The sequence below is a fragment of the Mustela nigripes genome, chromosome 9 (genome assembly GCF_022355385.1).
Source record: "Mustela nigripes isolate SB6536 chromosome 9, MUSNIG.SB6536, whole genome shotgun sequence".
Taxonomy (NCBI): domain Eukaryota; kingdom Metazoa; phylum Chordata; class Mammalia; order Carnivora; family Mustelidae; genus Mustela; species Mustela nigripes.
Window position 1 is genome coordinate 12486797 of NC_081565.1, and position 25082 is coordinate 12511878.

At 42.7% G+C, this 25082-nt stretch overlaps 1 protein-coding gene across 3 annotated transcripts in view; it reads left to right on the top strand.

The window, feature by feature from the left end:
- The window catches only part of TTLL11 (tubulin tyrosine ligase like 11), a 230943-nt gene that overhangs the window by 45337 nt on the left and 160524 nt on the right, over positions 1-25082 (top strand). The window contains exons 2-3 of one of the 3 annotated variants that reach the window (XM_059410877.1): positions 1752-1848; positions 9365-9498. The exons of 1 other annotated variant lie outside the window; for it this stretch is intronic. In XM_059410877.1, coding sequence (XP_059266860.1) covers positions 1752-1848; positions 9365-9498 — 231 coding nt within the window. Of the gene's footprint in view, positions 1-1751; positions 1849-9364; positions 9499-25082 lie in introns of those variants that run through there. One more of the 3 variants, XM_059410881.1, reaches the window with a different exon arrangement.

Below are 25082 nucleotides of genomic sequence, written 5' to 3' on the forward strand. Positions count from 1 at the left end.
ATAAGGAGTCATTGGTTATCTGTGGACATGGAGCAGGTGTTGGTCCCACATTACAGGCAGCACGGTCATTTAAATCTTAGTAAACTTTGCTTGGATAGTGTGCTTTTTAGAGAAACTTCCCTGGTGAAGTTATTTTCCCCTTCCCTCTGTTAGCACTTAGCAGCTGGAAGAAAGTAACATATGCTGTATCTCTTTGTATTTATGACTACTGAATTAATAACTTCAGTCCATTGGATGCAAAGAAAACAAGTGAAATGCTATAAATTATAGATGAAAGTTGTTCATGCTAATAGAGTGTGTAACATATGCCTTACTTTGGCACAGCTTTGAAATAATGTGAATGATTTAAAGGGCTTAGTCTCTTTGCCTTCATTTTAATTTAGAATAGTTGGAAAGCATCAAGTCACCACCATTTCATTAGTAATGCTATTTTTTTCCATTGGAACTTAAGCTCTCTCAACTTGGAGCAGACAAAAATCCTGATTAGCTGTAGTCTTAGGATGGGAAAGTCAAGTGATTGCGTTCAGTGTGTTGGCATCTCTCTTCATCTGGACTTCTAACAAGCAAGTTCCAAATATGAACTGACACATCCTCACTTTTTTTCCTTTAACAAGGGTCCTCTGACTTATAGATTTAAGAAAAGGAATTCTGTAAATATAGAACTTGCTGATAACTTTGAGAGGCAGCAGGATATAGTGGATAGAGCAGGGCTTTCTGTCTCACAGAGGGATTTTTCTGGCTGCTAATAAGGAAACCCTATAGTGTGTGCAAAGAGGGGCTATATTCTAAGAATATAAGGCTGTCTTACAGGATCCACGGACATGAGGGGCCTTGAGGCTCAGGAGGGTCTGGACCTAGGATCTAGAAGCCCTAGGAACTAAAGTCACTCAGTCTGTCACCAGGGCCACATGGTCTCACTTTCCTCTCTGCACCTCCTCCTTCTGTCTCTCTCATCAGCTGGGCTGCGTTCGCTTCTCTGTGCTCACAGCCAACCACATCTGCCTGGCTCTGGCTTTTTATCACTTCCAGATCAAGGGGCAGCAGAGGCTGCCTGGCATCTCAGATTTCCAAATTCCTCGAAGAGAGAATCTGGTATGTCACCTTGAGTCAGATTACCATTCCCAGTTCGTTCATTTATTTATCCAAAAAGCTTTTCTTGAATGCCAGGAAACACTGGGGATGCAGCCTCCCTTCATGGAACGTGTGTGTTTGGGGGGGCAGGGAAGAGAGAATGAGAGAGTGTGAGCGAGAGAGCGTGAGCTCATTTTTGCGGGGACTGACTTGGGAGTTGCAGTTTTTAGAGAAAGAGAAGTATGGCTCGGGGTTCAGATAGACCTGGGTTCAAATCCCAATTCCTCTCCTTACCAGCTCTGTGTTACTTTGGGCATATTAGATACCTTTTTCATCCCCAATTTTCTCCCCAGTAAAATGGGAACAATTTTTTCTAGGGTAGTTAGGAGGATTAAAATGAAAGGTTAGGTGTGAAGCCATGAGTATGGTGCCTGCTACACAGAGTCAGAATGCCACCCCTCCCTGGTCGTGACCTTGAGCAAGTTCTTTAACCTGCCTGAGATGGTTTCTTCACCTATAAAATGAGAAAGGCTTTCATCTACTTCACGTGCTTATTATGAGCATTACGTCATGTGATATGCACCAGGTCACGGGGAATGTGTATGTAACAGCCAGCCAGGATGATAGTTGCTCCTCTAGTTCTTGTTAATCGTCACAGTTTTTTCCCCTCTGTCTTCTAGTTCCCATTTGGCCGACGCTTGCCTTGTGACATCTATTGGCATGGAGTTTCATTTCACGACAATGACATATTCTCCGGCCAAGTGAACAAGTTTCCAGGTATCTGCTGTTATTGTTGGCATCATAAAATGTTTCTAGGTTGTGTGAGGGCGCTCTCTTTTACAAAAACAAGGTGGCATTTTGAGCTCAGACTCAAGGACTCTTCATTGGGACTTGCTGCCTTTACCACTGTGGCACCCTGACCTTGGGAGGGAAGCTAACTAACGCAGAGGTCATCAGGTTTGGACCCACCAACCGATTAAGGACTGGAGGTTCAAAAATAAAAAGATAGGCTTTCCTGGACTAATTTCACCAGTGGAAGAACATGATCTTCACCTTCTGAGTTATACTATGAAGGTATAATGAGGAGACTATGTTCTCAAAATGAAAAAAAAAAAATGACCACTTCACATAAATTATTTGCCAGGAACAGAAGTACTAAAATTCTAGGAATATGCCACAAAAATGAGGTTAGCAGCTTCTGCTTTCTTTACATATCATCCCTGGAGGTACCATTTTTAAAACCAGATACACCAGTCTCCTTGTTGGGAACGGCAGGCTGAGACAGTGCCTACCTTAGACCTCGGGACCTTATCCCAGTGAGGCTTTCCTCACAAGGGGGACTTGTTCCGTGAAGGTGTCAGAGCCAACACTTTACAACTCCTCCTCCCTCCGTCCCCAGCCTCCCCATATGCCTTTCCACTTTATTCTGAATCTCTGCCACCCTCTTCTGCTATGAATTGCTATTCATTATTTTTAAAGGCTCCCTGAGGAGGGTGGGTAAGGTGAGTGGGTATGCCCCCGGGGGAAGGAACATTTGGCCCAGTGGGGGTGGCAAAGGCAGCCAGAGGGTCTTTCTCTTATATTCAGAAATGTTAACATAACATGCACAAACCATATTATAATATGATAGTAAATAAATTTTTAATTTTTTAAAAAGATTTTATTTATTTATTTCACAGAGATCAGAAGTAGGCAGAGAAGCAGGCAGAGAGAGAGAGAGGAGGAAGCAGGCTCCCCGCTGAGCAGAGAGCCTGATGTGGAGCTCGATCCCTGGACCCTAGGATCATGATCTGAGCTGAAGGCAGAGGCTTTAACCCACTGAGCCACCCAGGCGCCCCAGATAGTGAATAAGTTTGTTAAAAAGGGCGTCACCCTGAATCCGGTCCCTCATTTAACAAACAGCAATGTGAATATTTCTGTATTTCCTCCCAAAACTTAACCATATTTTTGTATCGCTTTTATACGGTTGCAGTCAGAGTGTAGTTGCCTAAATACAAGTGTTTTCTCCTAGTGTGATATCATTTATGCTTATTTTTAAAATGAAATTCCGTTTACCCTTTTTCTAGGGGGCCTTTGGGCTCAACTGGGAGAGCATGTGACTCTTGATCTCAGGGTCAGGAGTTTGAGCCCCATGGTATGCATAGAGTTTAACTAAAAAACAATTTACTCTCTTTCTTTGGCATTCTATGCCATGTCCTTAAGAAACCATGTCTCAGAAAACCCAGTAGCCGGGGCACCTGGGTGGCTCAGTGGGTTAAGCCTCTGCCTTTGGCTCAGGTCATGATCTCAGGATCCTGGGATCGAGCCCCGCATCGGGCTCTCTGCTCAGCGGGGAGCCTGCTTCCTCCTTTCTGCCTGCCTCTCTGCCTGCTTGTGATCTCTGTCTGTCAAATAAATAAAATCTTTAAAAAAAAGAAAGAAAGAAAGAAAGAAAACCCAGTAGCCGTACATGATACGCTGGCGAGTTACGCCATGTCCACTGGGGGCGGGGGGGGGGGCGTTCAATTAAGTGTTCAGACTTTCATGGGCCTCACTTGGCTCAGATTCACTTATAAGGTCATAGGGCAGGAAACATGGCCTGCCAGCCAGTCAGGTCAGGCATTTCTCTCCAGCGATGTCTTTGCATGGGTGCCAGAGGCTAGACTCCCCCCCCTCAAGCAAAAGCTCGGAAGTGTAGGGAGACAAGACCTACATTGGTGGACGTGGGTCTGTCTTGGCTTAGACACCCCTCAAGAGCTTTATCTCACATCGCTTCTCCAAAGCATAGCTTCCAGGGCCCCCAGCAGGGTCCTGCTGAGTTACGAGCATCCTTACATCAGGGAAGCCTGGGGCTACGGCTTCCTACCAGGTATTTATGCAATTTGCCCATCAGGGATCATTTCCACCATATGCTTTGTCATCTGGTAACATGGCTAACTTTTCTACCTTTATTGGTTTCCGGGGGTACCGGAGCTAGAAAATGCACCCACAGTTAGAGAAGAGGGAGGGTTCTGTTGGAGAGCAAGAACGATTCTGGTAGCCCGGGTTCTTGCACACACAGTTCAATGGGATAACTATTCTTTTCTGTCTTGCTGCTCATAAAAGGTGATTTTTTGATGCCCCTCGAAGGACTTACTGGGGTCCTGGGAGAAGGTAATTTGAAAGAGAACAGTTCTTTCAATGAGGACAGAGTTGCTAAGACATGAATCCTCGAATGAGGCTTCATTTATTTATGTTTTCCCCTCTTTGCTTGTGCCTCATCTCATGACTGTGAGTAAAAAGAAGTCATAGCTTCCTTTTGGAACACAACTTAGAGAAAAACACCCTCAAAGGACTAGTTTCATTAAAGGACTAGTTTCATCATCAAAAATGATAGAAGAATATTCATGCCAAAGAAGCAAGTTCGCTCTAGCCTGCATCCCACATGCCAGTGACTGGAACATATAATTTTCCACTTTACCAACAGCAATTAATTAGTTCTAATGACAAAGCAGGCTCTCGAACCTCTAGGCAGAGAGGCAGTGTGGCTCCATCCTCTCTCCCTATGGAAGACAGCAATTCTTCACTATGACATGATTCCAGAAGGGCCTGTCTTTTGGCTCTAGTTTGGGTCCAGGCTTATCTTCTGTCTCTCCTGTATCCCCTTATCCTAGCAGTGTGTCTCTTATGCTAGTAAGTTCGCCTGAATGTGGCAGACAGCTCTAAATGCAGCCCATGCTGAAGAAACTGAAAACTTCTGGAGATGCATATGGAAGCGAGTTATTTTGTTTGTGTCAGCACATTAGATTTTAGCCACTTTTCTATGACGAGATCCTCCAAGATGGGTTATTATGTCTTAACATGATGAATTAAGACTTTCTATAAAAATAATCTGATTTGGATACGTCTTTGCTTTAGAGAAGTCCCAAACTGTCAATTCTCAGCTCCCAAGCCACAGTTTTTTGCTGACTTTCAGGGTCTGAGATGTGTGGCGGCCCACGGCAGGGGTGGGGAGGGGACGTTCTGGCAGAGAGGGAGAGGGCCCCCGCCAGGAAGGTCCCGGACAGCTTGCGTGCGGTCAGGCACTCGCTGTGCTGCGTGGAGGGTACAAAGACAAGGAGAGAGGCATGTAGGGAGAGAAGTCAGATACAAAATAAGTGCCAGACAGAGGAAATCTGGGGTGCCCTAGGGGCTTGGAATGAGAACACATGACCCAACCCAGATCTGCTTGGGGGACAAACAGGGTGAGAGACCCAGGAGAACATATGAACTGAGCCTCCAGGGCTGGACGGGCCTGACCTCCCTCCAAAATGTAGGAGCAGAGTTGGCACAAAGACTTGGGGTGTTTACTGCTCATTCGGCGAAGGGCAGGTGGCCTGTGATGGTGACAAAGGGTCAGGTGTGAGAGGGGCCATGGAAGCGAGATAAGCAGGGACCTATGGATAGCATCCTTACAGTCTGAAGGTCGTGGGAGCCACTGAGACATTGTTAGGCCAGAGAGCGACATGGGCCAGCTTGCATTTTCGAAAGGCCCGCCAGAGGGATGCGTTGGAGGTGGTGGAAGGGCAGAGGCAGGAGACGGAGAGTTCAGAGGATGTTGCAGGATCCAGGCAAAAGATGAACTCCTCAGCGGCACTGGGAACAGAGAGAAGAGGATGGATCCGGAAGTAGTTACTTGTCATTGGGTGGTTGGAATGTGCTTTTGCCAAAAGTCATTGTTGTCACTGGTGTTCGGATTGAATAGGACTCTCGACATAGCTCAGATTTTGTTTTGTTTTTGTTTTTGTTTTAAATTGGCTTAAACCGGTCTGTGTGGTAAGCCCCAGGATCAGACTATTACCCTCTCGCCTAGCTTCACAGGGCTGGAGACCCACCAGGCTTGGAGACTCCAGGGAGGCAGAGAGAAGAACTCAGGCCCAGGAGCGGTGGGAGGCAAGTTTCCTGGTGTGGGAAGCTCCAAGCTGAGTTAGGGCATTTTCCCAGTTGAGAGGGGACCTGCCACCATAGGGACATCTGGGAACAGACCCGTTGAGAACCCCAGGTAGGCGGTGAGCCTCAAAAGAACCTCTAAGTAGGCAGTGGGAGGGCAGGCACCAGGCTCAGGTCCTAAGTAGGAGGACCCTACCCATGCTGGGTAGCTTGGGTGAACAGGTAGGAACACAAGCGGGAACAAAGCAAAGCCATTGCTGAGGCAGCTACTCAGACACCAGGAGCAAAAGACAGGTCACCAAATTCCAGGGCGAAGCAATCAGAAAGCCTCAGAAAGACAGTTGAAGTTCTCCTTATCTAACTGGAGTACAAAGTCAAGGTCAAAGACTGCCTTGTTCCCAATCTCCAGGGGAGCTGATGGTTAGACCTAGAGCTTGTGGCACAGGTCAGAGTGTGTCCCAAAGCCTAGGGCCAGGGTCATGGGAAGGGGTCAGGTGCTGCAGTAGCGGGGAGAAGGTGGCAGAGCCTGCCAGTGACCTCTCTTTTCACATATTTGCTCCGGGGACATGTGCTCTGGGTCAGCTAGAAACCTAGCTACTCTCACCAGCTTCTTCCTGAGAGCCGATGACACGCCCCACTTCTGTCTCTGAGCCACCACCAGAAGCCAGGATGGCAGCAGCTTCCATGTGGGGTGGAGGGAGTGGTCGGGTGGGAACACAGCCTAGATATGGTGGTGGAACAAAGGTTTTGGTGGTAAGTGGATCCACGGAGGTCTACACTGGGGCCTCCTGGAGACAGGCATTTAGGCAGAGGATGGGGGTGAGTTGGCCAGAGCCTGTGGGTCAGAACGGTCTGGGAAAAGTAGCTGTTGGATTTCAGGGAGTCTCTGGAGTTGGCTGTTTTCAGCAGAGAACTACCTGGAGACTGGCACAAAAGCACACTTGGGAGCAGAACTGTCACCTGCTGGAGGACTTAGGATCCACAGTACAGAAGAAGCCATTACAGCTTTCTTTTTTTTTTTTTTTTTTTTTTTTTTTTTTAAAGATTTTATTTATTTATCTGACAGAGATCACAAGTAGGCAGAGAGGCAGGCAGAGAGAGAGAGGAGGAAGCAGGCTCCCTGCTGAGCAGAGAGCCCGATGCGGGACTCGATCCCAGGACCCCGAGATCATGACCTGAGCCGAAGGCAGCGGCTTAACCCACTGAGCCACCCAGGCGCCCGCCATTACAGCTTTCAAATGATTATGTGTTCCATTTCCTGAACATTGATTTTTTCCCCTTTTCTTGTTTCTTTTCTCCTCTCCTCTCTCATTTCCTTTCCTTTCCTTTCCTTTCTTTTAGAGAGGGAGAGGGAGGGGCAGAAGGAGAGAGAGAATCACAAGTGGGCACCACGCCCAGTGTGGAGTCCGATGCAGGGCTGGATCTCACCACCTGAGCCAAAATCAAGAGTCAGACACTTAACTGACTGAGCCACCCAGGCGCCCCGGACATGGATTTTCACAAAACTTTTCTGGAGCGTTCAAGCCACACTTATACTCATAGCCCTCCTGTCCATGTTATGTGAGTCTGTCTAACCTGCTGAGGGGTTTCTAAGAAACAGGGGTTTCTTCCCCAGTCACAAGGTCCTTGAAGTGTAGAAAGTAGCACAATGGTCAGGAGGCTTCATCTACTTGTAAGGTGCTGTATTATAGTTGGTTATGAAGGATTTCAGTCTAGTATGATAATAAACTGTTGTCAATGAAAAGGAAAAAGCTTCAAAAACAGTTGAAGTTATTGTTTTGTGTATTTGGTGTTTAGCTCCAGTGTTTATAACTCAAAAATTCTAATTTGGAGGGGACCAAAAGGAAACTTCTAGAATTTTCTGGGTGCATACTTATTTCTTAGGAAGCTCAGAAGAGTGTCCTCAGTGAGTTTTCTTTAATATTGAAGAGTTCACATCAGAGCAGAGTTTATTAGTGCTTTTCAAGCTCCTTTATTTCTTATTTAATTCTTCTCTCTATCCTTCTAAACAAGAACCAAGAAGCTGGGCACTGACATCTTAAATCTGCGATCTTTAGATTTATTGCTTTTTTTAATATGCTGAGGGAAGCAAGAAATAGGTTATTAAAACCTTCATTCTCAAGTGTTCACCCTTCACTTCCTGAACATGGGAATTTCAAGAAATCTCATTCGTTCTGATTGTGCCCATTTGGAATGTGTGATAATTCGGACATGCCAGGCTGACACGAAACTTTCTGCTTTCTGTTAAAAATAACTTGGCTAAGCCAGTTCCTTGTGTCAGTGATGGCACTATGTTGCCTTTCTCAAGGTGAAGGCCAGTTCTCGTCTCCATTTTCAGTGGTGATATTTACCTAAGAGATAAGCATCCTAAAAATTAAAAGAATTTTTACCCATTTGCTTAAAATTTGCTAAGGTTATACAGTTTCTTCTTTTGTCTGAGTTCTTAAAGATGTTCTAAGAAAAAAAAAATCCACCGTGTTTTAAAAATGTTTTATAAGTGAGTCATTTTAATCCCCTCTGGGCAAATTAATGGGGCCTTATCAATGTTATTGTCAGTACTTACAACTGAAGAACTCCTACAGATTCCATTTTCTCCCCTGAAACTATAAATTATGCTGTGATATCCTTTCTGCTTTCTGTCCTTATTTCAAGGAGACAGATTTTATGCTGAAAGCTGTGTATTTTTCTATTTTATACCTTGAATACTCATGAAAGATTAAAATAAAGCAACTTAATTAAGTTTCTCATAATGTAAGCAGAGTCCACTAGATGATATTCTTGAGGGTATAAAATGGAAGCAGTCCTCGAAGTATGGATGGTGGCCCCAAATTAAAGAGGACATTAAATTTTAAGTGCAAGATGTAAATGCTTGTCTTTATCTATTATCGAGGGGACTAACCAAGAATGGAATAATAAACTAGCTGAAAACCCATTTCTTCCAACTGATGCTTCATTTTTTTTTTAAAAGATTTTATTTATTTATTTGACAGACAGAGACCACAAGTAGGCAGAGAGATAGGCAGAGAGAGAGGGAGGGAAGCAGGCTCCCCACCGAGCAGAGAGCCTGATTCGAGGCTCGAACCCAGGACCCTGGGATCATAACCTGAGCCGAAGGCAGAGGCTTTAACCCACTGAGCCACCCACCCAGGTGCCCCTGATGCTTCATTTTTATAAGGAGGAAAAAAAACCCAGGCATTTGATAAGGAGGAAAAACTCTCTATTACCTCCAGTTTTTCATTAATCTGGTAGGTCTTTCCAAACCATGATTCCCCTCTGTGGGAAACAGCTCCTATCTGTCTGCAAAAGCGAATATGTCGGGTGGGCGGTTTTCAAAGTCCCTGATCATGGCTGTCTTACAGTTAGCAGCTCTCTGCTGTTCAAACCTCACAGCTTCTCTTCTCCCTAGGCATGACGGAGATGGTGCGTAAAATTACTCTGAGCAGAGCCGTGAGAATCATGCAGAATCTCTTTCCTGAGGAGTACAACTTCTATCCTCGCTCTTGGATTCTGCCTGACGAGTTCCAGCTCTTTGTTGCTCAGGTAGACGACACTCTGTCCCCGGGACCCTTGAATTATGTCATGGTTGCAACTGTGTCCTGGAAGCTGGGTCCTGAGTCCTGTGTGCTGGGAGCTGGGGTGGGTAGCGGGGGGGAGGGGGTGTCCTTGGGAAGCTGCGGCTAGCCAAGGGAGTGTCCCAACAGTACATGGTGTGTCCCAATAGTACACTTGCTGTGAATAGGCGGGGTGACAGGTAGGCAAGCGGAACAAGTCCATCTTGATACGAAGAGACTGGCCTGGGGCTGAGATTGGGAGCGGGGTCATGGAGCCGGTGTTCGGAAAGTGAGGGAGACAGGGCTGAAGCTGGTGGCCGAGCCCAGCAGACTGGGACTGTTCAGGCGAATCCAGGGTGGTCTCCCCGGCTTCCTGTGGTGTGAAATGAGGGAGTCGGGCTCTGTTTCAAGGCTCTGGAGGAGTCTGATACACTGTGGAGGTGGCCTGGGGGAACCGTTCAAGTGTCCTACTTTAAATCTGTTCCGGACTCCATTTTCTAATCGCCCATTCCATATCAAAGCAAAATGTTTGAGAATGAAATAGTTTGGGGCCTTCACCACTGTTTGAGACAGTACCAGTAGGGAAACTGAATTGAGGATTGCCATTTTTCATTTAGGACTCTTTTCAAAGCCTTTGCCTGTGGGTTCCACAGTCCATACCACACCTCTGAGGGTAACTGTACAACACATGCCGATCTTATTGTGATGCGATAGGGTTCATACCATTTACTGGCCCTACTGTGTTCTGGGAGTTGTGCCAGAAGCTTAATGTTATTTCTTTCAATCCTTACAGCAATCTTGTCAAGTCGGTTGTATTATAATCCCATTTTGTGGAAGAGGAAACAGACTTTGATAAGCAAGGGTGACTTGCTGGAGAAGTGAAATTTAACCTAGAGCTGATTTCAAGACCTATGGATTTTTTTTTTAAGATTTTACTTATGTATTTGAGAGGGAAAGAGAGAGTGAGAGTATGAGCAGGTGGGAGTGGTAGAGGAAGAAGGAAACTCCCCGTTGAGCAGGGAGCCTGATCCGGGGCTTGACCTTGGCATCATAACCTGAGCTCAAGGCAGATGCTTAACCCATTGAGCCACCAAGGTACCTCAAGTCCTTTGCTTTTTTTTTTTTTTTTTTTTAAAGATTATATATATTTGTCATAGAGAGAGGGAGTACAAACAGGGGAAGCAGCAGGCAGAGGGAGAAGCAGGCTCTCCGCTGAGCTAGGAGCCTGATATGGGACTTGATCCCAGGTCCCTGGGATCATGACCTGAGCTGAAGGCTGACGCTCAACAGACTGAGCCACCCAGGCGTCCCACGTCCTGTGCTTTTTATCAGCTGTCTTATTGCCTGTGTGTTGCTTTGGTTTTAATATTAAATGATAAAACTTGTAATAAAATGATGATTTATTAAGCACACACAAAAAAACTTGAAGTGGTAATTTTTTAAAATGAAGCTCTCTGTGGGGTGGTGGTCACATGGGTTTATACATTTCTTAAAATTCATCTGATTATTAACCTAAAATGCATTGTATTGCATGCAAATTATGCTTCAGTAAATTAAAAACAAACACAAACTCTCGGTGGCTTCTCATACTCATCCCTCAATTTCCCACGTCTGTGACTCTGCTCATATCCTTGTCCCTGGGTGGAATATCTTGCTGTCCCATTTCCACAACTCTATGTCTAACTATCCCGTGAATTTAAATGAGATACCGGTCAACTGTGCCTTCAAAATCAGATACGTGAGAACTTTTCCATCAACCCCTAAGTTCCTCTTGTGCCTCCATGCAGTCCGTTCCTCAACTCCCCCAGCCCAGGCACCCACTGGTCGGTCTGTATTCTCATTCGAGATTTGTTTTGCCTGTAAATGGAATCATTCATATATATATCTCACATCACACACTTGAGTCTTTGTTTCTCTTTCTGAATTACATCTTTGAGATTCATCTTTGTTGTATAGTTTAGCCCTTTGTATTGGTGAGTAATATGCCATCGTATGAATTTGCTTTTCCATTTCCCACTTGATGGGCATTTGAGTCATCCCCAGTTTGGGGGTTTTATAAATAAAATGGCCATGACTGATCACATGCAAGTCATTGATTGAAAACCATTGATCACATTGCATGTGATCAAATGTTTTCATTTCTCTTGGGTAAAACCTATGAGTAGAATTTTTGGATCTTATGGTATATGTATGTTTAACCTATAAGAACTTGCTGAACTTTTTTTCCAAAGTGGTTATACACCGTCACCAACAGTGTGTGAGAGTTCTGTTTGTTCCACATCATCGCCAAGCCTTAGTATTGTTAGTTTTTTGAATTTTAGACATTCTGGGAGATGGGGAGTTGTGTCTCCCTGTGGATTTAATTTATACCTTCCCTATGACCAGATGTTGAGCATCTTTTCATATGCCTTTTGGCCATTCAAATGTCTTCTTCTGTTGAGTGTATAGTCAAACTTTTGCTCATTTCTCTGGGCATTTTATTTTTTAAGTTGTAGGTTCCTTATATATTCTAGGTACAAGTCTCTTATTTGTGTATTACGAATATTTTCTCCCTCTTTTCATGTTTTAACTCTGCCTTTTGAGGAATAAGTGTTTTTAATTTTGGTGAAGTTGAACTTACCATTTTTTTTCTTTTATAGTTTGTGCTTTTGTGTGATATCTAAGGCATCTTTGACCAATTAAAGTGAAGATTTTATACTGTTTTTTTTTCTAGAGGTTTGTTAGTTCTAATGTTTGCATTTAGGTTTATGATTCATTTCTTTATTTTTTTTATTTTTAGAGATTTTATTTATTTATTTGACAGAGATCACAAGTAGGGAGAGAGGCAGGCAGAGAGAGAGGGAAGCAGGCTCCCTGCAGAGCAGAGAGCCTGTTGTGGGGCTCAATCTCAGAACCCTGAGATTAAGACCTGAGCTGAAGGCAGAGGCTTAACCCACTGAGCCACCCAGGTGCCCCTTTATGATTCATTTCAACTTAGTTTCCGTGTCTGGAATGTATCAGTGTTGAAGTTTACTTTGTTCCATAGGGATATTCAGTTGTTCAGTGCCGTGTTTTGTAAAGATGATGGTCTCCCTCATTGAATTGTAGAAAACCAGATGACTGTATGTGTTTGGTCTGTTTTCTTCCATTCATTGCGCATGTACTCATGCTGATACTGCATTTTATCTTGATTACTCCAAGTCGGAGTCAGTCTGGAAATCAGGTAGTGCAAGTCTTCCCACTTGTTTATCATCATAATTGTTGTGGTTATTACAGTGCTTTTGCATTTCCCTATCAGTTTTATAACCAATTTGCCCATTTCTACAAAGCATCCCACTGAGGCTTGGGTTGGGATTGCTTTGAATCTACAGATCAGTGTGGAGACAGTGGACATCTTAACAGTGTCGACTCATCTAATCCATAACTTTTTTCTCCATTTATTTAGATTTTCCTCAGTTGACTTCAACAATGTTTTATAACTTTCAGAGTACAAGACTTCCCTAAGAAGTTTTGGTTTTTTTATGCTATGATAAATAGTATTTTTTGAATTCCAGTTTCCTATTGTTCATTGCTAGTATGTAGACATCCAGTTGACTTTTTACTTTTGAACTTGTAGTGTGTGACCTTGCTCAAGTCCCTTATTAGTTCTACAAGTTCTTTTTTTGTAGATTCGCTAGGTAATATGTTTCTTTCAAGGAATCAATTCATTTATCTGAGTTGTCCAGTTTACTGATGGGAGTTTTGAGAAACAGTATTTCCTTACTTTTTAATGTCTCTGAGATATGTAGTGATCTCCCCACTTCATTGCTGATATTGGTAATTTGCTTTTCTTTTTCCGAGCCGAAGGCAGACGCTTACCAACTGAGTCACCCTGGTGCCCCTGCGTTTTCTTTTTCTTTCTCCGTTTTTCTTTCTTTTCCTTCCTTCTGGAGTTGTTGGTGTGGCATCTGGTAAATGTCAATTAGGTCAAGTTGGTACTTGGTACTGTTCACATATCCCTTACTAATTTACTGCCTACTTGTCCACTCAGTCACTGAGAGGGAATGTTGAAATTTCCAGATCTCTATGTGCATTGTCTATTTCTCCTTTTCGTTATATCTGTTTTTGCTTCATGTATTTTTGAAGTTGTTGTCAGCTTGATGATTTGACTCCATTAGAAGGTGATTTTCCTTGTCCTGAAATTTACTCTTTTTGATATTAATACAGTACCTCCAGCTTCTTTTGGCTTAGTATTTGCATGGTATATCTTTTTACCTTTCTATTACTTTGAACCTATTTGCATTTTTAAAGATTGCTTCTTGTTGACATCTTGTAATGGGGTTATGGGGGATAAAAGTATCCAGTTTGACAATCCCTGCCTTTTAATTTGTATGCTTGCCCACTAAAATGTAGCACAATCATCAATACTGTTGGTTTCAAGTATGCCATCTTCCTATGTCTTTACTATTTATTCTATATGTTTGGATTAATTGAGTTTTTGGTGTTTTGTTCTATCTCCTCTTTAGGCTTACCAGCTATGCCTCTTTTAAAAAATGTTTTTAGTTTTTGTCTTAGCCCTAGAATCTAGGGTTCACAGTCCATCTTTAACTTGTCACATTTACCTTTAAGTATTACATACTTCAAGTAAAGTATATGTGCTTCACAACAGTATACCTCTATTCCCATCTTCATCCTTTCTGGTATTATCATATAGTTATAAACCCCACAATATAGTGTTTTTATTTTTGCATTGAAAAGTCAATTATCTTGTAAAGAAACTGAAGAATGAGTATACTTGTCTTGCATACTCACCTATATATGTGCATTTCCAGTACTCTCCCTTCCTTTAAGTAGTTCTTGGATTCCATCTGGGAATTATTTTCCTTCAACTTGAAGAATTTTTTTAAACATATTTTTTGTAGTACAGATAATGCTGTTCTCCCAGCTTTTATTTAAAAATGTCTTTATTTTACCTTCAGTTTTGAAACCCTTTTGAGATAATTACTTAAAAAATAATTGCAGGGGCACCTGGGTGGCTCAGTGGGTTAAGCCTCTGCCTTCACCTTGGGTCATGATCCCAGGATCCTGGGCTCTCTGCTCAGCCGGGAGCCTGCTTCCTCCTCTCTCTCTGCCTGCCTCTCTGCCTACTTGTGATCTCTGTCTATCAAATAAATTAAAAATAATAATAATAATTGCAAAGATAGTATATAGAAGGGGCCCCATGTTACCTTCATTCAGCTTCCCCTAACGTTAACATCTTTTACAAATACCGATGCTGGGAAATTAACATTGATATAATATTACTTAATAATCTGTGCACCTTATTTGCATTTTTATATTGTCCTGCTAATGTCTCTTTTTCCTGGTTCAGGATCCACTCGGTGTTTACTCATTGCATTTAGTTGTCATTTCTCCTTGCTGTCCTCTGAGTTGTAACAGTTCTTTATCTATCTTTGTCTTTCATGACCTTGACTCTTTTTAAGAGTACTGGTCCTTTTTTTTTTTTTAGAACTCCCTCAGTTTGGTTTTGTCTGATATTTTTTCATGATTAGATTCAGATTACACATTTTTCATAAGAATACTACAAAGTGATGTTGTGACCTTCTCAGTGCAGTGTATCAGGAGGTACAAGATGTCAAGACGTCTTATTTCTGGGGACGTTAACTTTGATCACTTAGTTAAGGTAGTTTCTGTTAGGTTTCTCCATAAAAAGTTACCATTTCTCCTTTGTATTTTGTGGGGACATATTTTGAGAGTATGTAGATAGCCTATTTGTCTCATACATTTTAAAAAGCTTTAATTAAGATATAATTGAAGTAGAATAAACTGCAAATATTTCAAGTGTGCAGTTTGATATGTTTTGATATATGTAAAAACCCGTGAAACTTAACACAATCAAGATAATGAACATATCCATGACCCCAAAATGTTTTCTTATGTCCCTTTGTAATCCTTCCTTTCTTCTTCTCCCTGCCCTCTACCTCCTATCACCAGGCAACTAGGGATCTGCTTTTTATCAAGACTAGTTTGCACTTTCTAAAATTTGTATAAATAAAATAAAATAGCAGGGGCTTTTATTTTTTCCTTAAAATTTTTTGCTGTTCTGGCTTCTTTCACTCAATGTAATTATTTTGGGATTCTTCTAGATTGTAGTATTCATCAGTAATTCATGTATTTTTATTATTGAGGAGTATTCCATTGAATGTGTACACCATTGATGAAGTTCTAGAATATATGTGAGGTTCGGTGGGGTAAGGTCCGGAGCCAATGACCAAGAAAGAATTCTTGAGACATCCTTGGTGCAAAATGGTGGTTTATTAAAGCACGGGGACAGGACCTGTGGGCAGGAAGAGCTGCTGCCCTGGAGTTGTGAGGGATGACAGGTTATGTACCATGGGGTTGGGGGAAGTGAGGAAAAGGGGGAGGTTTCTTTTCTTTTCTTTCTTTCTTTTTTTTTTTTTTTTTTTTTTAAGATTTTATTTATTTATTTGACAGGCAGAGATCACAAGTAGGCAGAGAGGCAGACAGAGGGGAAGGCAGGCTCCCTGCCGAGCAGAGAGCCCCATGTGGAGCTCTATCCCAGGATCCTGGGATTATGACCTGAGCCAAAGGCAGAGGCTTAACCCACTGAGCCACCCAGGCGCCCCAAAAGGGAGGTTTCAGTAGAATTTTCATATGCTAAAGAGGACTTACTAAGATACGGGATACCAGAGGCCTTGCCATTGCCAAGTCGTTTTGCCCTCTAGAAAGGTATTAACATTGAGATGGGTGGGAGATGCCTAAAGAATGTCTCATATGTCCCACCTAAGAGTGGGGGTGGGGGGGAGGTTGCAAAGTGTCAGCCTTTTGCTTTGTCCTCAGCCAGCCTTCTGTTCCTTCATCACCATCGTTTGCTCATACCCTCAGCTGCTGCTGGATATTTAGAGTGATTCCAGTTTTGTCCTAAAACAAATAAAGATACTATGACGATCCATGTCTGAGTCTTTGTGTGGACATACGATTTCATTTCGCTTGAGTAAATGCTAAAGAATGGAGTGTCTAGATCATCTAGTAGGTGCGTATTTGATATTAAAGAAAGTACCAATTGTTTTCCAAAGTGGTTGTGTCATTTTATATTCCCTCAGCCATGAATAAGGATTTTAGTTCTTCCACATCCTTGTCAACACTTGGTGTTAGTCAGTTTTTTCAATGTTAGCTATTCTAATAGGTGTGTAGCCTTTTCTTATTATTTAGGTTGTGTTTCCCTAGTTATTAATGATATTGAACATCTTTTCATGTGCTTTGCCATCCAAATGCATTCTTTTAAAAAATTTTTTTATTTAAAAATTTTTTAAATGGATTCTTTAATGAAATAAATTTATTTATATCTGTGTCCATTTAAAAAAATTGAGTATTAGTATTAGTATTTAGTATTTGTATTGCTGAGTTTTGAGAGTTATGTATTTTTTTAAAGATCTTATTTATTTATTTGATAGAGAGAGATCACAAGTAGGCAGAGAGGCAGGCAGAGAGAGAGAGGGGGAAGCAGGTCCCCGCAGAGCAGAGAGCCCAACGTGGGGCTTGATCCTAGGACTCTGAGATCACTACCCGAGCTGAAGGCAGAGGCTCAATACACTGAGTCACCCAGGCACCCCAAGCGTTATGTATTTTGAATATAGGTAATTATCAGATGTATTGATTACAAATATTTTCTTCCAATCTGTGCTTCATCTTTTCATTGTCTTAACAGTATCTTTTGAAGATCAAATTTTTCATTCTGTTGAAGTCCAGTTTATCAGTTTGTTCTTTTATGAATCCTGCTTTTGCTGTTATACATAAGAACCTTTACTGAGCCCAAACTCACAAATATATTTTATGTTTTTGTCTAGAAATTTTATAGTTTTAAATTTAGATCTATGATTCACTTGAGTTAATTTTTGAATGTGATGTGAGGTATGGATTGAAGTTAACTTTTTTTGGAAGTAGATATCCACTTGTTTCAGAAACATCTGATGAACATACTAACCTTTCTCTGCCAAACTGCCTTTGCATTTATGTTGAAAATAGTTGCTCAAGTTTGTGCGGGTGTTTCTGAATTCTCTACTCTATTCCATTGATTTATTTGTTTATTTTTATGCTGATACCTCACTGTCTTAGTTACTGTAGCTTTGCAATAAGTCTTGCAATCAGGTCATATAAGTCCTCCAACTTTGTCATTTTTTTCAAAGTTGTCTAGGCTATTATAGTCTTTTGATCTGCAATATGAATTTTAGAATCAGCTTGTCAGTCTATAAAAAAGCCTGCTGGGATTTTGATTAGGATTGCATTGAATCTACTTTTCACTTTAGGTAGAATTAACATCTTAATAGCATTGAGTTTCTGATACATAATTTATATATATCTCCTTTTATTTTATATGTAATGTTATATATATATATATATATTTTTTTTAGGTCTTCTTTAATCTCATTGGGCAATGTCTTTTATTTTTTAGTGCATAAGTTTTTCCCATCTTTTGTCAAGTTTATTCCTAAGTATTTCAAATTTTTGGTAAATTGGCAAGTTGTATTTTATCTATCTATCTATCTATCTATCTATTTATTTATTTTTAAAGATTTTATTTATTTATTTGACAGACAGCGATCACAAGCAGGCAGAGAGGCAGGCAGAGAGAGGGGGAAGCAGGCTCCCCGCCGAGCAGAGATCCCGATGTGGGACTCGATTCCAGGATCTTGAGATCATGACCTGAGCTGAAGGCAGAGGCTTAACCCACTGAGCCACCCAGGTGCCCCGGCAATGTTGTATTTTACTTTATTTATTTATTTTAAATTTATTTATTTGATAGAGATCACAAGTAGGAAGAGAGGCAGGCAGAGAGAGAGGAGGAAGCAAGCTCCCCGCTGAGCAGAGAGCCCAATGTGGGGCTCTATCATGACCTGAGCTGAAGGCAGAGGCTTTAACCCACTGAGCCACCCAGGCGCCCCGCAATGTTGTATTTTAAACTTCAAGATCTAGTTGTTTATTTTGAGTTTATAGAAATAGAATTGACTTTTATGTATTGATCTTGTATCCTGAAACCTTGTTAAACTCAGCAGCTTATTTTGTAGATTCCACTGAATTTTCTGTATAGACTATCATGTCCTCATAATTCTTTACTTTCCAATCAGCCCTTTATTTATTTCTCTTACCGTATTGCATCGGCTAGAACCTCCATCTAATGTTGAACAGAAGGGATGAGAGAAGACATCCTAGCCTTGTTCTTGGTCCTTGGGGATAAGCCTTTAGTTTTGCATCATTAAGTATGGGTTACTTGTAGATTTCTTGTAGATGCTCTTTACTAGATTGATGAAATTCCCTTTTGTTCCTTGTTTCCATGATTTTGTTTTGCTTTTAATTAGAAGTGGGTGTTGGACTTTGTTACATACTTTTCTTGATTCTATTGAGATGATCATATAGATTTTCTTTTTTAGTTTATCAATATAAATAATATTGATTGATTTTTGAATATCAAATAAACCTTGCATTGCATTCCTTAGATAAATCCCACTTGTCATGATATAGTATCCTTTTTATATATTGTTGGAGTTGACCTTCTAAAAATTTTTAAAGAATGTTTGCATCTATATTCATGAGGGATATTGTTCGGTAGTTTTCTTTCTTTTTTTCCTTCTTCTTCTTTTTTTTTTTTTTTTTTTTTTTGATTTTGCAATATCTTTGCCTGGTTTTGCTCTCAAGGTAATTCTAGTCACATAGAATGAATTGCAAGTATTCTCTACTCTTAAATTTTCTGAAAGTGTGTGTAGAATTGGCATTATTTCTTTCTTAAATACTTGGTAAAACTCACCGGTGAAGTCATGTGGATCTGATGGTTCTTTATGGGAGGGTTTTTTTGTTTGTTTGTTTTTAATTTTATTTATTTGACAGTCAGAGATCGCAGGTAGGCAAAGAGGCAGGCAGAGAGAGAGGGGGAAGCAGGCTCCCCGCTGAGCAGAGAGCTCGATGCGGGGCTCGATCCCAGGACCCTGAGATCATGACCTGAGCCGAAGGCAGAGACTCAACCCACTGAGCCACCCAGGCGCCCCAATGGGAAGGTTTTTAACTAAAATTTTAATTTCTTTAACAGACATTGGCTATTTATGTTTTCTCTTTCTTCTTGAATGAGCCTTGGTAGTTTGTCCTTCAATGAATTTGTCCATTTCTGCATCCTTCCGATATTCTTGAACTTTGTTATGGGATCTAATTAAGTCATTCAGAAATAGATTTGGGTCTTGTTTTTAAGTTTTGTCAGGCAGAACTGGAGCAGTGTTCAGACTAACCAAATCATTCCTTACTACTGAGGCAAGAATCTTGTGTACTTCACCTGATGCTCCGTGGACCATGGTGTTTTCTAGTCTGGCTGGTGAGAGCGGACGCTATTCCAGGCTGTGTGTGGGCACCAGGCATTGCTACCTCTAGTCCTTTTGAGTGGTTCTTTCCTCGGCCTCAGGTAGTTTCCTCAGAATCACTCACTGATTTGTCTCAGCTAAATACTAATGGGAGACCCTCTGTGGATCTCCAGAGTCCTCTCTTTGTGAAGGAATCTCCTTTCCAGTAGTCCATCCTGAGAACACTAGTTAGCTTAGTCACCCTGACTCACAATTTCATTTCCTCAGCTCCAAGGTTCTATTGGGCTACAATCTTTCTCCAGGCAATAAACTGGAGCAGTCACAGGGCTCACATCATTTGATTTTCAATCCTCAGGAATCATAGTCCTTTGCTGCCTCATGTCCAGTGCCTCCAAAACCATTCTTAATATATTCTGTCTTATTTTATGGTTGCTTCAGATGGGAAGGTAAATCTAATTTCTGACAGTACATCTTGGCTGGAAGTGGAAGTCCTCTGAATGAATAGTAACACTTACTGAGTATTTTTTACCTGGATTGCCTAATTTAAAATTCTTCAGCTATCCAAATAGGGTTCTTCTCTTATTCACAGGAGAGGAAAGTGAGGCACGGAGAGGTTAGGTGATTTTGTCAAGGTAACACAGCTTGGAAGACTAGCTCCAGAGTCAATACTTGAACTTCCTGTGCTATACTGTGGGTGGATATTTGAATATGTGTGTGGATAAGGTACAGAACTCCTCCAGAAAAAGGAGTAAAACTTCGCTGGCGATAAGAGGGTTAGTCAGGGTAGAGGGCAGATGGCCTAGAGGGAGGGGGAAGACTTCCTCCTAGAGGTGACACCTGATTCAATTTTGAAATAATGAGCTTGCCTTGTAGACTGTCCAAAGAAGAGCATTCTAGCCAAAAGCAGTAGCTTGTGCAAAGATGCATAGATGTGAAATAGTGTCACGTATTGGAATGCTAAGGAGTTTGGTATTACTGAAATTTAAAAGAAGAAGGTTTGACAGTAGATAAAGTTAGAGAGATAGAGGCCAGATCAGGGAAACCTTGAATGCCAGATTAATAGGCTTGAGAGGGTTAGGTAGAGGATGGGGAAGGAATGTGGGTACCTCCTGGTGGAGGAGTATAGACAGGATTGGGGAGGGCAGAGGAGTGAGACCTGTGGAGACATGCTTGGCTTGGCCAGGTGACAGAGATGCTGAGGCTTGTCCCGAGACACGAAGACAGGAATGTGATGCAGAAAAGGACCAGGCATGTGGCATATTTAGAAGGGGGAAGCTACAGAACTCTGAGACGGATCGGAGAGGCAGGTGAGGAAGAAGGCGGAGTCTGGTAGGGGTGCTGTTTGCTAAGATGCGCACGAGAGGAGGAGGAGCAGATTTGGTGGAGAAGATGGAAAGTAGCGCTAGTGCTTGCTGTCTAAGTGTTGGCTTTCTGATGGTAGCTCCTCAGAGAGACCCATCATCAGTAAAACGGGAGCCAGATCCGATGACTGACAGGGACTCTTCCGGTTTGAGCACTGGAATTCCTGAACTGTCAAAGCCCATTCGGTTGATACTACAAGTACCTCAAACTGGGTAGTTCCCTAATACAAAAGAGGATTTCTTTGTCTCTAAGATGATATTCATCTAGAATCTGCTGACTCAGGGCTTGGCACATGCAGAATGAGACCATGAAAACCCTACTGTAGTCACTTGCTGGGAAGCCCGGCCCATCACTTATTTTCCTGGGACCTCCAATAAGTCCCTTCCTCCAGCCCCCATTCTCCATCTGTTAAGTGGGGAAGTGAGCTGAACCTCAGAGGGATTGTACACATCCAGGGAGTATATAATGATGAAATGCTTTATTAGCTGCGAAGCTGATTAAACAAATGTGGCATTCTTATTTTTAATACATCCTTTGTTTTAATGCAAAGCAATGTGCTCCCATTAAGAATTCAAAGAATATAGGGACGTTTGAAGAGTGAAAAAAAAAAATCCCTACTCATTAGGTTATTTGAACACTAGTGTGTATCCTTCCAGCTTTTTCCTGCATGTGAACAAATATACGCTGTAACACACACAGTTCTTTTTCTTTAAAGAAATGGGATGATGCTCCGCGTTCTCTTCTTTAGCCTGCCATTTCCTCTACTACATTTCATACATCTTTCCGTGTCACTGCTGCAAAGTACTTTATTGTATGGATGCACCACGACTTTTTTTTTTTTTTAAGATTTTATTATTTATCTGACAGAGAGAGATCACAAGTAGGCAGAGAGGCAGGCAGAGAGAGAGAGAGGAGGAAGCAGGCTCCCTGCTGAGCAGAGAGCTGGATGCGGGACTCGATCCCAGGACCCCGAGATCACGACCCGAGCTGAAGGCAGCAGCTTAACCCACTGAGCCACCCAGGCGCCCTGCACCACGACTTTTAAAGTCGTTCTGCTACTGATGACCCTATAGGTAGTTCTCCTATTTCTTTGGTTCAACAAATAATTCTGTCAGGTATACCCTCCTATGCAGTTATCTTCATACCCACGTGCCAGCATTGCTTCAGACAGATATCTTCAAGTGGAATTGCTGTATTCAAAGATATGTGCATTTACATTTTGACAGGTGAAGCCAGACATGAGGCTTTATTAGAAATGGTGCACTTAATTATGAGAGGTAAACAATGTCTTGTGATTGCCTTGGAAGTGAGCTTTCAGAGGCGTTGGAGGAGGTGTCTTTGCTTTGTGACTCCTGGCAACAGTGGGGGGGGGGCGTGTGATTAGCTGTAACACATTCTCAAACCTGACACTTTGTGGGTATTTTATTTGTCACGTTAATTAAGATTATATTTATTTCATCAAAGGACAGGGAAGATCCACATCACTCCTGATACTTGTCTGCAAAACCGGCACCCACATTTGACCAGCAGGTGGCGCTAGCAGGAAGCAAGTAGGATTCTCAGTGGAAATTTCTGTGAAGAGGGGAGGATGCGGGCTTGCTTTCCGCTGTTAGCAGATGGCCAATAAAAAAATTCCTTGGAGTTTATTTTGCATATGGTCTTCCATCTGGGTATTTGAGAAAAGTACAGTTTTGTTATCAAAACAGTATTTATTATGGTGAAGGAGTTTGTATTTCATAGCAGAAGAATTTTTCAGTGAATAAAGCCAAAAACCTGTTCCATAATCTTTTGCGGTTTCTTGGAGGGAACCAGCAAGCCTGGGCTGCTTCTCCCATTTTCCTCTCCAGTTACCATCCTCAGTTAGCTTTTATTGATTCAGTTCCTCGAGGCTGAATGAAGTGCATTATTTGCAAACCCCCCAGAGAACAATGTTCTCCACTGGGTTTAGGAACTAGGAAAATGTGGAGTTATAAGTGGGTCAGAGTCGAGGCAGAAAGAAAACCTGCAGTGGGAAGCGTATATTCCTTGTCCTGATTCCATGCTTGTCACATAACCTTCTGGAGACTTGGTTCCTCCCATGGTTTTCCTGCACTGAGATGCTATGCTGATCTGGCTGAGTTCGGGTCACGGGATGGCTGGCCCAGAGGATGAAGTCTCTACCTTCACCTGCCTTGTAGAGCCGTGCCCCGCTCCGCAGCCTCAGCTGGCACCATTTTCCACCCCGTCCTCCCCTCCGGGACATCCTTCCATAGTCAACCTTTTAGGTAGCACGGTCTCTCTTAGCTCTGCATTTTATACATGCCTTTCCTTTCGCCCCCAGCTCTCGTCTTCATGCCCTTTTGCTACCTGCAGGACTGCTTTCTTTCGCCTGATCCATTTTGCTAATTCTGCAGACCCCCTTTTTAAAAATTTTCTCTACAAACCTACTCTGCTCCCCAAGTCAGGGGCAAGTCTTCCACAGTGCCTTGTTTTTCTCTCTTCCTGCCACTTGAGCCAATCCACCATAATCACCTTTCTTTCCTACTCCAAGTCCCCCAAGGGCATCAAGTGACCAGACGGGTCTTACTCATCCCTAGCGCACATCCCAGTGCCTGGCACATAGTAGCAACTCAGGTGTATTTGCATATTAATATACAGATGCTTCGGTTCCAAAAATTGTTGTCTCTTGTGAGTTTAGCCACCAGAAGTTAGCTCCTCCGAGGGCCCGGGGATCAGCATGACCCAGCCTGGCATTTTAGGAGGGTGTGGGCCAGACTTGGGCCATGAGGAGCTTCCCAAAATGCCATCGGTGAGACGGTGGTTGGTCTGCTGCCCTTTCCCTGGTGATGCCCGACCCCCACCCACGCAGGGAGCTCTTACACATCCGCAGCCGCTTGGAATACCTTCTGTTTATGCAGCGTGGCCTCCCCCGGAGGCTGACGCAGTGGCTCAAGGTTCTGGTGCAGAATTAGTCAAAGACTGAGGACAGAAGCTAGGAGACCCCAGCTGTCAGAAGAAGGCAGATGATTCAGGGCCGCTGGTGGGGACTCTGTAGGAGGCATGGATTCACCTCCCCATCTGCTTCCAGTTTTGTTTTCTTTGTTGCCAAAAATAGAACTTCACCTCCTGCTTAGATATATCATGCTGCTCTTGTGCCCCTTGCTTAACAGTGGGATTTGTTTACTGGAAAAATGATAGCATCTGAAACCCAAGAGGCTGCCCCTCTCTGGGAAGGCACACTGAGGTCCTATTCATTAGGAAGTCCTTTTAAGTAGCCCAGGTGACAACTGACAACTTTGCAGCTTCCCCAGTACGTTTTATATGCATAACCTCTGCTATCCTCACTCAGTTTGGGGAGGCATCATTATCTGGTTTGCCGATGAGGACGTGGAGGGTCAGAATCTGCGAGGCTCGCTCATGGTCCCACGTGACTCTGCTATGGCCAGTGCACGCAGATTTCTGGCTTGGGGTAGCTTGAATATTTCCTGAGACCTACGAATTGCCTAGTGCCAGTGATACCAAACAAGTTACATATATCCTGGCCCTTGACAGTCCTTTAATGTGAAACGAAGGTCTGGACTGGAGTTGGGTGGACTGGGTTCAAGTCCTGGCCCCACCTCTTTTTGTTTTCCCCAAACTCAGCACGACTGATATGTAACTGACATGTAACATGTAAGTTTAAAGTGTACAGTGTGATGATTTGACATCTGTATGTGATTGCCACATAAGGTATGAGGTTAGTTAATTACCCCCTTGCCTGACATAATTACATTTTTGTGCATGTGGTGCGAACATTTCAGGTCTACTTTCTGAGCAGCTCTCAAGTACACAATATCTCCTCCCCGTTTCTGTACATCAGATCCCCAGAACTTAACACGTCCTGTAGCTGGAAGTTTGTACCCTTTGGCCA